The following is a 16,923-nucleotide window of genomic DNA, read 5'->3' as shown; positions in this document are numbered from 1 at the left end:
AAATAACAAATACTTTAAAAGATAAAAAAAACACTATAATATTGGTATATAGTTAAACTGTTTAAATTCACGAATAAATAAAATATTGCATGAGAACTATTGCCACATTTTTAAAATCTTTAATAAAATGTATCAGGTGAACGAATTATTACTATATTGGTATTCAAAGAGTATCGAGCTGAAGCGATAAAGCAATATTATGGATCACAAAAAATATTTAACACACCTAAAATGCTCCATAAACAATCGTATTATAATATTTGCAGGAACATACTCTTCAGGAAATTCCCAACATCTATTTATATACACACCTTCTCACAGTTAGAGGCTTATCTGTTGAATTCAAATGAAAATAATTTTATTCTTTCCAAGAATTTGTGCGATTTTAAATATATGGAATAAACTACAATATATTGTACAGCTTTGAGGGAAGTATTTTAAAGTTTTTTTTTTTTTTTTGGAATTGATTGCATTTTTCGGCATCACGCTTAGAAATTAAATGATATAATCCAAATTAATATATATTTAATTTACTTTTGCAGAAATACAAAATAACTGACCTCATATTTTATTTTGTTATTTTATAGATGGAATTGTCAGAGACCTTATAACACATATATTGTATAAATGATTTGTGTGATGAACTGAGTCCATTTGGCCATGTCCGTCCGTTTGTATATACGCGAAATAGTTCCTCAGTTTTCGAGACATTGATCAAATTGCACATACGTAATTTTCGTAGTGTTTGAGGTCCTCATAGTTATTATATGGGGTCTAAGGAGTTATAGTTCGAACCAAGTGTAGTAATCTTTACAGAGAAAGTTTTGCATATAATTAGTATTATATGTGCTTAATATTGCTAAGATGTATTTACTAATATTTAAATGATCTGTTATGAGGTCCAAGAAACTGAAAGAATTATATACGACATAGGATGAACCTTAGGAAAATGCTTCACCCCATATTTAGGTCAAAAACAAAAATAAATTTGTCAAAAGTCTTATGCAGTACTTAAAAAACATTGAGCCTGTTTAATTTTATATTTCTCACTTTTTTTCAGAATGCACTTTTCAAAAATTTGATACCGTTATATGAATGGTAAAGTTGTTTGTACTCGTATTATATGTGACTCGCCAGCAACAGAATTTGCATTTGCCATAATGATTATCTCCAGTCACTCTCACACTCCGCTTACTCCAATTAATCAGAAAATTTGATATTTCTATAGCTTTTTAAAGCAAAGCCGCATTGATCTCCTCATATCATTATCACTTCGGCTTTTATAATTTTCATTTTAATGCCAAATTTAAGTAAAAACAAATTTAATTTCCTTGCAAAATTGTTTCATTGAATAAACATAGAAAAAACCGTGGAATATTAAATGTATCAATATTCTAAAAGGCTCTGATAACAGTTGATCTTAACCAATGACAAGTAGTCGGCGAAACGAGTAAACGTGTTTGCTTTAAAAACAAAACGAAACGGAGAATAAAGACCACCGGCCGCAAAAGCCAACAGAGCAAATTTAATTCGATGACGATTCGATTTGCGTGACTCTCTTTAACTGTGAGCGCGATTTAAGAAATATTTAAACTACGAAGTTGCTAAACGGGCGATCAGTGCTGCTTCGCCATAGCAGCCGCAACGACAAAGGCTTTCGAAACGCGCGGACGAGATTTTTTTCGCAACCAAGAACTGGTAGTCATATAAATAGGAGGAAGCAATAATAATAAAAGAAATATATATAGTTAAAAATAAAATCTGTACATATAAAAAATATTGTAGCAAATCAATGCAAATTACATACATATATATATAAGTGGCATACATACATACATATATACAAGCAGAAATGCACATAAGAATTTTGTAACCATAACAAACAGATAAAGTGTACGTGTACCTCCCCGGCCGGTAACGCATTTATAAGCGCAAGCTAGTAGTGAATAACAAGTGACGAGTGGCTGAAACTGGAAAATCCGCGTTTGTAGAGAACAACATACTATCTTACAGAAGACTGACCAGGTGTATCACGAGAGTGTTAGGATACCAAGACCAATGTACACAATGCAGGGGATTTTTCGTAAGAATTATATTAAAAATTTATTAAGAAATCATAATAAATTTTAAAAAGTCAGTGCTTAGTAATCATATTCGCGATCGGCAAGGCTTATTAGAAATATCAGCTAACGCTGCGATAAATTTAATTATTCGGAAATAAAGTACGCGTATGGTAAAAAAAAAGTTCTTCGATGTTGCTCATTGAAGTTATAATGTAAACCACCAATTATTCTAATAAACTAAAATAAAAAATTACCACACAGAAGGTCTAAATTTGGGCAGGATTACTTGCACAAAATGTCATAATGTAGAAATTGTGGAATAGCTGGAGCTGTCAGCAAAAAAATACTGAATACCTTTCTAAGATATCCTAAACTATTGTAAGAAAAAAACTTTAACTTCGGTTGTACCCAATCGAAGAACTTTTTCGGGGGTTGTCTCGTTGCCTTGGATACAAATCTACAAGTATGGCGAATTTCGTGAAGATATCTTGTTAAATAAAAATATTTTAAGTTTAACTGTCAGTTTTTGGCACTTTTTTATAGTGGTCCGAACTAAACAAAATTTCAGGAATTGTGTGTTGACTTGTATAATAATTCGTGCCAAAGTTCGTGAAGATATCTTGTTAAATAAAAAAGTGATTCATACAAGAACTTGAATTTGATCAGTCAGTTTGTATGGAAACTAAGTTAAAGTGGTTTGATATAGGCGGTTCCGACAAATAAACAGCTCCTTAGTGTGAAAAGGACGTGTGCAAAATTTATTAATATATGTATATATTTTATAAAATCTCCGACTTTTCGTTTTGGGAGTTACAAATATCGTGGCAAACTTAAACCCTAGTTCATGGTAAAAAAGGATCGTATCTGAATTCTTAAATTACCCACATTTCCTCCTCGGAGAAACCCAGATTGAATCGAGACTTCTTATAAACACCTCACAAGTCATGTAGCACTCTAGCTCTGGATCTTTTCTAATTTTAAGCACTACGGAACTGCTTCTCAGGGTCATTAACAACGATGCGAAGATCGGTCTATCCTGTCTCACATTACTTTGATTGTGGAACTTGGTGGTCTCGACTCTATAAATTGACGGTCTTCAAAAAGGTACATTTCAGTATCAATACGAAAAGAGTCACCGGATTTGTTGAAAAATTTTGTGGACACACGCTTGCTCTGAATTGACAGGTTTTGGACTTTCAATACATGCGAATATTAGCTTTTTTCCGGCTAAAGGCGTTCAAATAAAAAGAATCTTCAAATTTTCGTGTTTATTATGCAAAGATTCGAAAAATGTACATTTACTCGTTGAACGTTTTTGAAAGATCGTTACTAAGAAATAATATTGATGCATTTCGAACCTATCAGCAAATAGTTTTTTATGACTTTATGCGTCAATATGTGAGCTTATGACGCAATAACTGAAACCGCGACTTTTGCCGCAGCAAACATGATGAGTAAATACATATAATGATATGCCAGCGAATCGTGATTTCTTATGCACGAAGCTTTTACTTGGAACATTCAGAATATATGTTTACTTATTTATAATAGAATATATATTTTTTTAATAGATACAAATTTTCCATATTTTTTAGTTGCCTTGCTGATCGCTACTGCAACGGCACAATCGCAATTTAATTACGAACAACAACAAAAACCGATATATGAGAAACAATATGAGGCACAACAAGCTGATAATGCAGCACACATAGAGAAACTGAGCACACCCATCTACTTTACAAGGGTTTCATTGACGAAAACCACCTACAACAGAGCGATATTACCGCCGCTTAATAACATTAGACCAACACCAGCGCCTACTGCACCACCACAAGCAGGGATCAATGTACGGTTTCCAGCACCATCCAAACCAAGTTATTCACTTCAGCAAGCACATTCACCTCACGCCACAGTGCCGATCAGATCGAAGCCCGTATGGGACAGCTCAAAACCTGAACATAATCGTCAGAGCACATTCGCGCCCAACAAATTCAATGCGAACCTTTTCCGCGTAATCGCCGGACCATTGTCGCAACAGAATGTCATTTATTCACCCATTTCACTGCAATTGCTGTTGGCATTCGTTTCTGTTGGCGCCGGTGGAGAAACCTATAATCAACTGAAGGATGCACTCGGACTGCCTGCCAACAGACAGGACACGGATGAGTTGTTCTATAATCTGTTGCAGACTCAACTGTATGCCGGCAATGCACAGCTGGTGATGGCGAATAAAATGTATCATAGCCGACAGCTGACGGTACAGCCGAACATACAGCAACGTGCACGCAATTTTGACAGCGTCATTGAGGCGATCGACTTCGGTTCGCCGAATGTGGCAGCGTCGGCTATTAATAATTGGGTGGCGCAGAAAACGCAGAATATTATACGCCAACTAGTTTCGCCGGCGGAATTGGATGCGCAAACGCAAGCTATGCTTATTAATGCCATCTACTTCAAGGCCAAATGGGCGAAGGAATTCTCTACGCGGGACACCGAGCAACAGGATTTCTATGTGACACCTGCGCGTACAATGCCGGTCGATATGATGTATGGTGATGACTCATTTGCCTATGGTGAATTTCCGGAATTGGATGCAACCGGTCTGGAGATGAAATATGAAAATTCGAATATATCGATGATGATCTTGCTGCCGAACAAGCTTGACGGTTTGGCAGAGATGGAGCAGCGTTTGCATGATGTCGATTTGAATAGTTTGTCGACGCGCATGCATTTGGAGACGGTGACAATAAAAATACCCAAATTTCGCATTGGCTTCGACATTAATATGAAGGATCCTTTAAATAAGGTGAGTTCATAGGTTTTTATATATTTTGTTTTCTGAAAAATTCTATTAGTAATGTATTCTACTAAGCCCGAAATAGTAAGTACCATAGACAGTTATAAACCGTTTATATCGAATTTTAGAATACCGACCGATCCAGAACAGATCTCATTATTATAGTTTTGAGCGATAAAGAGTATTCGAGATTGAGAGTAACCAAGCTGGCTTTTGCTAGTTTTGCTTTGGACGAGTTCTTAACCTATCAAATGCTTGATCTTATTAGCTTCATTGGCATAACTGAGGATTAAACTAAGCCCTAACTTAATTAAAAAATATTCTTCTCTGGTTTTCCTTGGTTTACCTGTTTACAAATTTTAAGTTCACTACAGACAGGTTATCGAATTTTAAGAGAAGCTTTTTTGTTCAGGAAAAATATTGTTAGATTTAACATAACCATGTAATGGACAGTTGAAAAAGGTGAATAATTATCTTCTTATAAAAAGGGTTGATGCTTTTATGAGCGCACAAATTTAGAAGAAATTACAAAGGTTAAGCTTCTTTCGATTTAAGACATCTATATTAGAAAAGCTAAATTTTTTGAGGCGTCTGTGTTTTTCAGATCTCTACTCCATTTAGTCACAAAAATTTCATTAAAACGTTATTTAATTAGAGAACAATTTTTAAAATTTCGTATTAAATTTACTCTCCTCTTTTACATTATAGCTTGGAATTACAGATCTTTTCAACGATCGCGCAGATTTGAAAGGTTTCTTCTATCCACAAACAGTTAGTGTGTCGCAAGTACAACACAAGGCTTACCTCGATGTCAATGAGGCAGGTTCCGAAGCGGCTGCAGCATCATGTAAGTAATTTATATTATAAAAAAATACTGGAATTGAATTAAAAAACAGCAATTTATTAATAACTGAATTTTGATAAATTGTATCTCATTACACTCTTCTCTCATTGCAGTTATCAAGCTGGTGCCGCTCTCACTGCCCAACCGCATCATTCGCTTTACGGCCGATCATCCATTCATGTTCGCCATTCGCAGTCCGCAAGCTGTCTTCTTCATTGGACATGTCGTTCAAATACAGTAAAGAATATATTTAAATATATATGTACATCTTTTAAGACTTACAATACGTTTACTCGTAATTATACTTTATTTCTAAAAAAATTTTAAGAAAACATTTTGAACAAATATAGAAAAAAACTGCACAAGAGAATCGCAGAATTAAGAGAAGAATATGAAGCTAGAATGCTTTTAAAACAAAATACTCATTGAAATATGTACTCGTATGTATGATCTGCAGTTATTATAAGCTTTCAAAAGCTTTCAATAAAATTTTTTATATCAACAAGCCTAAAAATTTTGTTTTTTTTTCATTTTATGTGATAAGCAAACTTTCTGAAAGAGATTCGCAAACTACTGAGCGCAGATCTGATGAGTGTTTATTTCAGTTACAGTGGTGAACAAAAATTTGTAAGCAAATTAAAAACGTGGAGACAAAACCCAATTTTTTTAGTCTTTTGATGAATTTTTTAACTAGGAGACTTGTTTAAAAAAAAAATGTGTATATATGAACGTATATAAACACAGTTTTTTTAGGATTTTGCCGAGTTGATAACTCCCAGCCGAATATAAATACGAGTTCATTCCATTTACGTAAACTCGATTGTCAGAAACAGATCACCAAAGTAAATTTGAAATATTTTTCATTATCTTCTCAAAAGGAACTCAGTTAAGGCCCCAGAGCTCATTCATTCAAAACTCGGTTTTGTAAAAGCACTTTGAACGACTGTGCTTCGAACATCGAGTGGTAAGTCGGTCAATATTATATTCAACTCAAACTTAAATTCAGATATTGTATATGGTAAATAAAATAAAAACAGTAATAAGACTGGAGGAGAGAGTTGTATGGTTATAAATTGAAAACGTACACAAAATATAAGAATAGAGGTCAGATAAACGGAATCAGTAAACACACCAGGTTGCTTATATTTTACACAAAGATTAAGCAAAAGATAAAAAATAGTGTGCGTTTCAAAATATTTCAAAAATTGCGAAATAGTTTGTAAACTTTATCGATAACATAATCATTAAAGTTAGATTTGGCTCGAGCAAGATCGAAAACATAAGCACAATAGCGCCTTCAAGAAAGGGCCGAGAGATCGCAAAAAACTCCCCACGTGTTGGTCTTCTATCCACCACTGCAAAAAAGGAAAGATAATATCGAAAAAATTAAAAAAGGTATCGTTATAAGAAAAATAAGCGAGGCTCGCTTCTATATCGGATCAACACATCTTGTAACTTTTTCTTTATCCCGAGACTCAAATATCCGGTATCGGAAGTGACCTTTAGTTGATTAAAGTCATACAACTGGCCTTGAAGAAACTAAAAGTATAGTTATAGGCTTATAATAAGTAGAATTAAGAAAGAAAATTTTTTTAACTTCAACTAAATCAAATTAAAAGTTATTACTAGTTGTTAGACTTCAGAACCACACTGTATTTGCGAAATCCTAATATTAGCTGTACTATACTCAATATATACAAATATAAGTAGCTATTATCTAGCCAAAAATTAAACACGACAGAAACTGGATTGAGCTACGCTAATAGAATTTAGTCAAAGAGTAGGCGATTAAAAGCACACATTCTTTTGAGACGCTCTCCGTTCCTGATTTTTCCACTTGCGAACAAAGACTTTGTTAGCAATTAGTAAAGTGAAATGATTTTAAGGCCATGTAAGTTGCACAATAAATATAAATATATATAAAGAAATAAACTTAAAAAAAAAATACTTCCTCCTAATTCCTTATCACGTTTTTATCAGTCTTCGTTGCGCTTAGCCGCATTTTCGTGCTCCAGACGATCACCGCCAATGCACCGGCGCTCACTGCGAAGCTCGCCAGCGACCGTTTTGCCTTGACACTTAGCACAGCACTTGGCCTGCAATCGCCGACGCAGAATGTGCTCCTTTCTCCAGTGCTCATACAAGCCCTACTCACGCTACTATCTTATGGCACCAACGAACAGGAGGCTGCAGTACTACGCACCGCCTTGCATTTGCCACAAACGGAGCGCAAACAAACGGCCACATTGAATATGTCGCTGCTATTGAGTTCCGTGAAAGCACAAGCTCAAAACGAAGCGCGTCTGCTGAGCGCCATCTATGTGCAGGAGCATGTGTTATTCAAATTTCAAGATGAATTCTTAGAAATGTCCAGGCATTTTGAAACACCTACACAAATGGTCGATTTCAAACGGAAAAGCATTGATGAACTCAACTATTGGTTCTTGCAACAATCCAACTATAGTTGCGGTGAGGTTCTTGACCCAAAATTGGCCGATATGCGTGACCGCTTTGTTATGGCCACCGCGGCGGTATTTCACGCGCCATGGGCGGTAGGGTTCAATGTGAAGGAGACGGAGAAATTGAATTTTTTTACTGATCGTATGAAATATAAATTAGTCGATAGCATGTTTGTCACGCATAAATTTCGCTACGCTGAATTGACGGATTTGGATGCCAAGTTAGTTGAGCTGCCATACGCGAATCAGACGCTCAAATTGTGGCTGTTAGTGCCCAACCAAGTTGATGGGCTGATAAAACTCGAAGAGAAACTATTACATGAAGATCTCACCAAGCTCGAAGAGCAACTGAGAGAGCAAAAAATTGTATTGACGCTGCCGAAATTCCGCGCCGAATATGATGTGGACCTCAAAGGCGCCTTGAGCGCGGTTTGTTGCATAATTTGGTTTTGTATTCATATACTAATAAATTTATAAATTTACTGCAAATTTCAGTTGGGCTTCGCACGCATTTTCGATGGTGAGACGAAATTCACGCACATGTTCTCCTCGCTTTTCAATACGCGCTCACCAGCTGTGACGAATGTGCCACACAAAGCGATCTGGCGTGTAGATGAGGACGGCGGTATTTCTACCGAGGATGAGTTTTGTAAGTTTGATTGTTGAAATAAAAAGAGAACTGAAGGTCGCTGACTTTTATAATCTTTATTTTTTAGCACTAAGTGGGTTTTTTAAACGCCCTATGCAGCTAGTTGTGAATCATCCGTTTTACTTCTTAATAAAATCCGAAGTAGCTGTTTTAATGGCCGGACACATCGTGAATGTTTGAGTAAAAGTGTTGGAATAAAAAGAGATTATTTCAAATTGAAAAAGACTTTAAATCTTTTTTTCAAAAGACGCTGGAGAAGTTCTATTGACCAGTAAATGTGTGTATTTGTTATGGTGTTCCAAAGTTTGAGATGACTCAAATCAAAAAGAACTATCAAATCGAACTGATGGACCTTATATTTTCATATATTGTACATACATATATGTATTTGTTTCCGTTGCTCCTGCAATAAATAATTTACTCCTAGTTTATCCAAAATTTTTTCGAAATCGGGTTCCGAATATTTATTCGAACGAATGCAGAAGTGTATTTAAGATCATGAAAAATATTTCATAAAACAATAAAACTACTTACTATCGAAGCTCAGTTTTCGATCAGAAATATTTACCGGGTCGGTACGAAATAATGTTGTTTCAAGCACATAACTATGAAGAAATAAATATTGTACTGAACTGGTATGGCTGTTGAAGGCATAAAAATAACCATGTCTGGGAAATACAATACAACAACGAATTTTCGGTAAAATTGAAAAGTTTATTTTAAGGAATATATAAAAAAATTTAAGTAACATAAATAAGGCTAGATTGTTGTTATTTTAATCAAAGCAAGAATCACAATAATCTGTATCATCATTGTCAGTACAGATATCACCGCTAAAACACCATTCAAAACAACACAGAAATAAGCAACAATCGTCCTCAGGCCCTTCAGTTGAAGTCGTTCCCACTGACTGTACGAAATGTGTTGGGGGGATCGGTTCCTTAGCGGCATTATGGAGCCTCTTTTTTTGTCCCTCCAAATCCGTAAAGGTAGACTCAGTCACGTGTATATGTTGTTCCATCTCCGTATAGCCGTGTAGATGAGCACCAAACTAAAATTGTATGAATCAGAGAAATAAGCTTAATAAACCGCCAGCTTGGATTACCATGAATCAATGGACAAGAAAAATAAAAAAATGCATGCTTAAATATTGCGCATCGATATTTTACTATACATATAAATACATTTCACTCTTTAACCGATCAATATTCTGCAACAAATCACTCACTCGCTTTTTGAGCGAATGTGCAAGTGGCTAAGAATATCACTTTGTATGCGCAACACTCTTATGGCGACAGCTAACTCGTAGGAAATTCAGTACTCATAACATTTTCCATTAAGCTTAATCTTTTCCAAACTAAAACTCCTTTTATTTCACTTGTGAAGTAAACCAAATACAAAGTGTTTTATATAATATTGTTATCAAATAGAATTTTGTTTAAAAAAAAGTCAATTGACAATTCCCGAGATATTTGCGAACTTCAGTTATAATTCGCTTTCACTTCAGCTCAGCTCAAACTAATAATTTGTTCGCAACTAAAACTGAATGACATAATTTAAGAAATATGAGCATTCTTAACTTTTAATAAACACATTCGCAATGTGTTTATTTTATACTAGCAGATCACTCCATTTGTCATCCCATTTAGCAATAAAAGGACCTCTATAGACCTCTATAGTCATATTAGGTTGCAGCCTAGACGATCGGGTCGCCGATCATCACGCGACTTTTTTCTTTTACTTAAATTTTTAAATTGGTGATAACTTTCGAATGGAATGTCCGAAACGAATAATTCAAAAAGTCATATAAAGGTATTGAATAAGTCTTGAATATGAAGTAGTTAATATTGATAAGGATTAATACTAAAAAGCACACTTATTTTGACGTAACTATATACAACAGTAAGACATCTGCTGATGTGACATTTTTTGTACCAATTAAATGTTCTGCAAAGTCATAGTACATTAGTTTGTTCTATAATCAATAGTATTTGCAGTGCACGCAATTAAGGAATTTTTTTTGTGTAATTTTTTTTCACCTTGGGTTACATTATTGGCGTTTTAGTAAGGAACCCTAATGATTTTGAAAATATAATCCAGCCTATGTTCACCGGATAGAGTGTTGCTTGCCAACGGTGAAAGAATTTTTCAAATCTGTCAAGTAGTTTCGGAACCTTTTTAATTCAAACCAACAAACAATCTAATCTTTCCCCTTTATAATATTTTTTTAGAATAATATATATTCTCCAAATGTTCTTCCCTATAAATTAAAAAAAAATAAAATAAATATAAATAAAAAGCTTAGAAGTAGAAAAAAAGAGGAACAGTAAAGTTGTCACATATTTACTTCAACCACAGCATTCGATCCTTTTAGAACAGACTACATTCTTTTCCTACAAGGGTTGCTGAAAAAACGCATTTTATACATTTGCAGTTTGGAGAGAAACTTGTTGGCGAATGCAAGCTAACCGGCATTTAAAGAGAGCCACTAATGAATTCTATTAGAATGTATATGCTTCCGCAATTATCACCGAATCCAAAAAGAAATGTATAATACTCTTATGTGCTCGTATTCATGTATATACTATACACAATTAATAAGAAAATGAAACATGCATAAATAATTTCTTGGAAATTTTCATTTTGCTTATACTTTGTTTAGATAATCAAGATTTTTAACTTCTGCATACATTTAATATCTAAGTTGTTACAGTGGTTAACAACTTAAATAAAATATTTGTTTTCTATATTAGAAAGAGACTACTTCTGAATTTCAATAATTTTATTCATGCTTACATATCGACCGATAGAAGTCAACCGGACTTTTGAAAATATTTAATTAGGCAAAAAGCCTTCATGGCATGAAAATGCATTGGTTTCCACAAACTTGTTGTCTGGATCCTTGATGCCCCAATTTTGACAATTTTTCGGCATAAGATTAAGTGCAAAGTTTTATCCCGTCATTTCATTCTTTGGTGTTTTATTTTTATACTGGAAGTGAAAAAATCAGATGGAATTTAAAATTGTGTTATATGGGAAGTACGCGTGGTTATTGTCCGATTTCGCCTATTTTCGCACTGGAACATAGGTGAGTTATCTTATAATAACGATATCTGTGTGTCTAAAATGGATTAAATTGAGTGAAGACTTGCTCTAGCCGCCATACAGGATTTTCAATAATCTAGTTGACTTTACTTCTTATAATAATATTAGTGATGGTTCACGGTACCTTAATGAAATACAGAGAACGTCTCTTTCTGGAAATAATATGTAGTAATGCCAAAAATAAATAAATCGGGTCAATTCTACCCCTGTCTTCCATGGCTTTGTACCGTATATATTGGTCCATGAGCAAGATGTCTTAGAAAAATTAACTCTTCATATAATGTTAGATATACTCGAGTTTTTGGAGTTCATCAGTATGCTGGGGCTAGATGAGTCGTTGTGACATAGGGGAGGGCACAATAGACCATAGGTCACGGTTCATACCTCAATCTTTATCTATCTATCTACTATAGTTTTATGCCGAAAATATGTGAAATGGTTCCACAGTACCGAAACTCCCATATTGCCGACTTTGATCGTTGCCAGTTGCAGGAGTATAAAATGTACGGTTAGACCCGAACATAGCGCTTCCTTACTTGGCATGTTTTGTTTTTATATAGTGAAACTGCAATAAATAAAGTATGAAAATACCGCTTTAGTTTATTCTCTACTTGATTTATCATAGTTTGAAAATTTTTATTGCTGCAAAATTATTTCGATGATGTTTGACTTTGGCTTAGAGCCACTGAACATATTATTTGTGCAATAAATTAATTATCTTAATGAAACGAATATAGAAACCTACTTAGTATATAAGAAGGTTCAGAAAACTTTTTTTTTATTCCTCCATATTTAACAAACCTACTTATCCATTATTTTATATACAAATAAATTTGATGCCTAAAATATAGAAAATAGTGGAAATATGTATTGCCGTACAAATTATATTGCAGAAACTCTTATTCGCATAACGGTAATAATGGTCGCCTATCGGCACGCAATGGCAAACCTACTATTTGTACCACCTCAAAAACATGATGAAGTCTTTCAGCATTTCAAGACAGATTTAAAACTTGTAGGTTAACGTCAAACACACACTAGATAGAATAATAATATTAGCCTAGTATTAAGCAAAGGAAAGTGGCGAATCGAACAACCATCGGTTAAAATATCAAGTAGACAGGCAGACTAGAGATGAGATACAACGCCATTATACCTCTTCAATGGACAATAGCTGTTTTCGATTTGGCGAAGATTGGTAAGTTGCGAATCGAACAAGCAATTGGCATACATAATTTACAATTGAAGTATCGAGCTAGACAGCTTCTTTGCTGCCTTCGAATGTAAATAAAAATTAAAAAAAAAACAAAGATCTAACATAACGAATTGAGAAACGAAGACTGACATTGTAAATTTATTTACTGATACATTTTTTAGACAATTTATTTTATTTATCCTTAAATACACCTGCAAATTCTTTTGAATAAGCCTTTTGCTTAAAAGCTTAGCTTTCTACACTAATCAAGTTCCACATATATTCGACAAACCCTATAAATTGCAAGCTGGGTTAACAAAAATTATTATCAGCTGATGAATACAAAAAATGTCGGGTCAAAAAGTTACTCATTGATATACAGCGAAATAAATTTAAAGGCTGATTTATACAAAAATACTTCTGCGACATACAAGAGTAAAAAAAATTACATATGTGTGTGTATGTATGGATTCACATTGCTCATTTGTTTACTGATAAGCTATATTTTTTTAAATTTGTTTTGTTCTTCTTTAGCGAAAATTGCACAAATCATAAACAAACCACACAAAAATATATATGAACATGTTCATATGTATATAAATAATTATATTATATATATATACATTATATATACATATGTAGGTACTTGAGTTCGCATTTTAGCTTTTCTCAACCACTTAGTCAAAGTTGTTAATTAGTTTCGTAAATAGACAACTGTGAGCTCGGTAGAAGGTGGTTACACTTGAAAAAATTACAGAAAGTTTGTGTTAAATTTTTTTTTAAATTTATTGACAATTTATTGTAAGCAAGTCTTGGTTAGAAATCAACGAAAAGAAGTGATAATATTAGAGTCCAATTAATTTGACCTGTATCGAAGCCCTTTTGATTACTACGGAATCGATGTGGATAATCTTATACAATAATTATGAGATTAAATCTTTCGATTAAATACGCCCACTCATGTACACATGTTATATAAATATTAAGACAGCAGTCTAAGTAATAATTCCTAAAATTTAAATACTGAAAAATTGGTTTTCACTGGATTAAAATACATAGAAATAAGATTTTTGGAGGAATTTTTTCGAAGATATTTACCGACTTTCTGTTGAGGTTCCCCGAGAAAGGAACTGTCACTGTCAAGCAACAACATAAGTTTGAAATATTTCATATCTTCTTAAAGCAAAAATTTTGCCCATCTAAAAATGAAAATGTGACTCACACCATTGTATGTATATACGCAAACTAGTCCCTCAGTTTTTGTGATATCAGTATGCGAATTTTCGCACACGTCCTCTTCTCCCCAAGAAGAAGCTCTTTTTTCGGAACCACCGAAATCAGGCCCACTATAGCATATAACTGCCATACAAATTGACCAATCAAAATTAAGTTCTTGCCTGGAATATTTCGTATCTGTAAAGAGTATTATAGTTTCGGTGCAATCGAAGTTAATACTTTTTCTGGTTTAAACTTCATATGAGAACTTAAAATTCCACCAATATAAAAATTATCTGACTTTAATCACTTCTATATAGGTTATCCTTGCTTATACATAGTAATTAAAGATATATATGCATTCTGAAGCCTTAATTTTATTTTTTTTAATCTTTTTTTTTCAGTGTAAAATTTTTCTCATACTAATCAGTCGCCGCTAGCCTAATTCTTTGACGAATTAAATATATGCGTCAGAGCCGCGAGAAGTTCGAAATTTGTACCAAGCATTTAGTCGTAATTTAGCGTATCAACAGTTCGGAGCCTAAGCGTCGCTAATCGTTACAATCGAGTCTTAATTGAATACACACACCGCGCACAGCATGAAATCACTATTATGTAAGTGAACATAAATAAATTACTTTAAAATCAATTCAAATACTCAAGGTAAATTATTATCATCTACCTAGTGTTAACCGCATGGGTCGCGCTGAGCGGTTGTCTGGTAGCTCATGCCGCCACTTTAAGCACACAAAGTGAAGCTACTGAACGCAACCTCTTCGCTGCCGATATCTATCAGGCTGTCGCTTCGAATCATTTGGGTGAAAATGTCGTGATATCCCCTGCAGCCATACAAACCGCCATGGCCTTGGCCTTCTACGGCGCCAAAGGACGCACGGCAAATGAAATACAAGCGGGCATACGACTCGGTTCAGCCAATTCGGATGAAGTGGTGCGTCGTTTTAGCGCTTTTCAAACTGCCTTTACACGCAGCAACAATTTACGTTTATTCAACAAAATCTATATAAATGAGAATCTGGAATTCAAGGCTAATTTCCGCGATGTCGCACGTCGTAGTTTTGACTCAGACCTCGAAACAGCCGACTTTCATCCACCCTACAATAAACGCACCGCCGATCGCATTAGCAAAGAAGTGCAACAGAAAACTCTGAATAAAGTCACGAATATTCTACAACCACAACAGTTAAACGATCTAACGGAAGGTGTGATGGTCAATGGTATAGCCTATAGTGCACCCTGGTTGAATGCTTTCAAAGCTGATAAGACAGAACGTCGTGAATTCTCATCTGGTGGTCGGCGTTCAGTAAATGTGGATATGATGTGGACGGTAAACAATTTCCGTTATGGCGAAGTTAATGAATTGGATGCAAAAGTAATCGAACTACCTTATCAAAATACTGAGTACTCAATGCTTGTGTTGTTGCCAAACCAAATGAACGGTTTGTCTAATCTTATACAACGTTTGGTGGGCAAGAATTTGGTCGGACTTGTGGATAGTCGTTTAAGTTCGCAAAAGATTGAGTTGCGTCTACCGAAATTTGGTTTTGAATTTGGTGTCAGTCTGGAGGAGCCATTCCGTAAAGTAAGTTTTTGATTTTCAATGTGTTATAACTTTAATACCATTATATAAATACTTCTCATCCCTCCAGCTCGGTGTCACGACTATGTTTACCCGTCAAGGCGATTTCGGTCATATGTACCGCATGTTTGTCAGCCATTATATCAATAGCGCTAGCCACAAGGCATATGTGGAAGTTACCGAGGACGGTTCAGTACCCTCATTAGAATCCGGAGGTACCTACTTTCTGTCATCTGAAACTTTCTTACTCATTTTTATTACTTTTTAGGTATAAAGAGCTTCTTGACCTTCTCACGCCCAAAATCTTTGGAAGTTGATCATCCTTTCGTATTTGCCATTAAACATGAAGACTCTATTATATTCATGGGTCATGTGACACACAATGTTTAAAGAATTTATAAGGGTCATGGATATAAGGTGAAATGTTCCCAAAAATGTTGAAAATGTTTTCAATAGAGATATATACGCAATTGTATATTAAACGATCTACAAATTAAATAAATATTCAGTGAGATTGAAAATATATTCAGTTTGTAATAATTTAAAGTAGTTTTTCTAATCGTATATATTAGGATCACAAGGATAAGGATTTACAAAGATATACGTACGACTCACCATCGTGTTCAGTTACTTGAAATTGCCTGATGAAAAACTGAAGAAATCCTAAGCATAGATTTTTTGTATAAAGGATTGTATTCCTTAAGATTACATGATGGGAAACTTTAGTATAAACTTTTTGTATTAGTTTTTCTGGAAAAAAGTATTTGGAATGAGAACAAACTCAAAGGCTCTCCGAGCTCCCTAGTATTCAGAAAAACACACTGTCTTTTGTAATTTACCTAATTTTAGCCTTTATTTCACTCTTTCAGTATAGATGGAGCCTAAGCGCCAATAGTAAGGTCTACATGAAACGATTAACGACGTTTCGTTTATCCTTATCATTATCAATCAACAAGTTCTACATGGTTACAATAAGATATACCCCATCACTTTTTATGA

The 16,923-nt window shown here is 34.4% G+C and overlaps 3 protein-coding genes and 1 long non-coding RNA gene across 4 annotated transcripts in view; 2 read left to right on the top strand and 2 right to left on the bottom strand.

Annotated features, from left to right (window-relative positions):
• The window catches only part of pk (prickle), a 232,882-nt gene that overhangs the window by 213,483 nt on the left and 2,476 nt on the right, over positions 1-16,923 (bottom strand). The gene's annotated exons all lie outside the window — the stretch shown is intronic.
• Positions 1,614-16,449, top strand: Spn43Ab (Serpin 43Ab). Its single transcript, XM_070107783.1, has 7 exons — positions 1,614-2,083; positions 3,659-4,869; positions 5,569-5,707; positions 5,818-5,943; positions 15,014-15,927; positions 15,995-16,139; positions 16,193-16,449. The coding sequence occupies exons 1-7, from the start codon at positions 2,059-2,061 to the stop codon at positions 16,312-16,314; spliced, it is 2,682 nt and encodes an 893-aa protein (XP_069963884.1). The 5' UTR covers positions 1,614-2,058; the 3' UTR covers positions 16,315-16,449.
• Positions 7,447-9,037, top strand: Spn43Ad (Serpin 43Ad). Its single transcript, XM_014233099.3, has 4 exons — positions 7,447-7,595; positions 7,685-8,592; positions 8,659-8,812; positions 8,880-9,037. Exons 1-4 carry the CDS (start codon positions 7,580-7,582, stop codon positions 8,990-8,992), a joined length of 1,191 nt encoding a protein of 396 aa, XP_014088574.1. The 5' UTR covers positions 7,447-7,579; the 3' UTR covers positions 8,993-9,037.
• LOC138856989 (uncharacterized) lies at positions 9,506-10,046 on the bottom strand. The gene is made up of 2 exons (XR_011395969.1): positions 9,918-10,046; positions 9,506-9,863 (listed from the first exon to the last, which is right to left on the bottom strand). It is a non-coding gene; the product is annotated as an uncharacterized lncRNA (long non-coding RNA).

This window comes from Bactrocera oleae, chromosome 4 (genome assembly GCF_042242935.1).
Source record: "Bactrocera oleae isolate idBacOlea1 chromosome 4, idBacOlea1, whole genome shotgun sequence".
Lineage (NCBI taxonomy): Eukaryota > Metazoa > Arthropoda > Insecta > Diptera > Tephritidae > Bactrocera > Bactrocera oleae.
Note: the sequence above shows the minus strand (reverse complement) of the source record. Positions and strands in the feature narration are given on the sequence as shown.

What these genes read in the sequence shown, in the direction of transcription:
- Spn43Ab (XM_070107783.1), top strand. Translation starts at nt 2,059, where the DNA reads ATGTACACAATGCAGGGGATTTTTC. An exon ending in CACAATGCAGGGGATTTTTC is followed by an intron (nt 2,084 to 3,658) that starts GTAAGAATTATA and finishes CATATTTTTTAG; the next exon opens with TTGCCTTGCTGATCGCTACT. An exon ending in ACATGTCGTTCAAATACAGT is followed by an intron (nt 5,944 to 15,013) that starts AAAGAATATATT and finishes TCATCTACCTAG; the next exon opens with TGTTAACCGCATGGGTCGCG.
- Spn43Ad (XM_014233099.3), top strand. An exon ending in TCAAAGGCGCCTTGAGCGCG is followed by an intron (nt 8,593 to 8,658) that starts GTTTGTTGCATA and finishes TGCAAATTTCAG; the next exon opens with TTGGGCTTCGCACGCATTTT. An exon ending in TTCTACCGAGGATGAGTTTT is followed by an intron (nt 8,813 to 8,879) that starts GTAAGTTTGATT and finishes TTTATTTTTTAG; the next exon opens with CACTAAGTGGGTTTTTTAAA.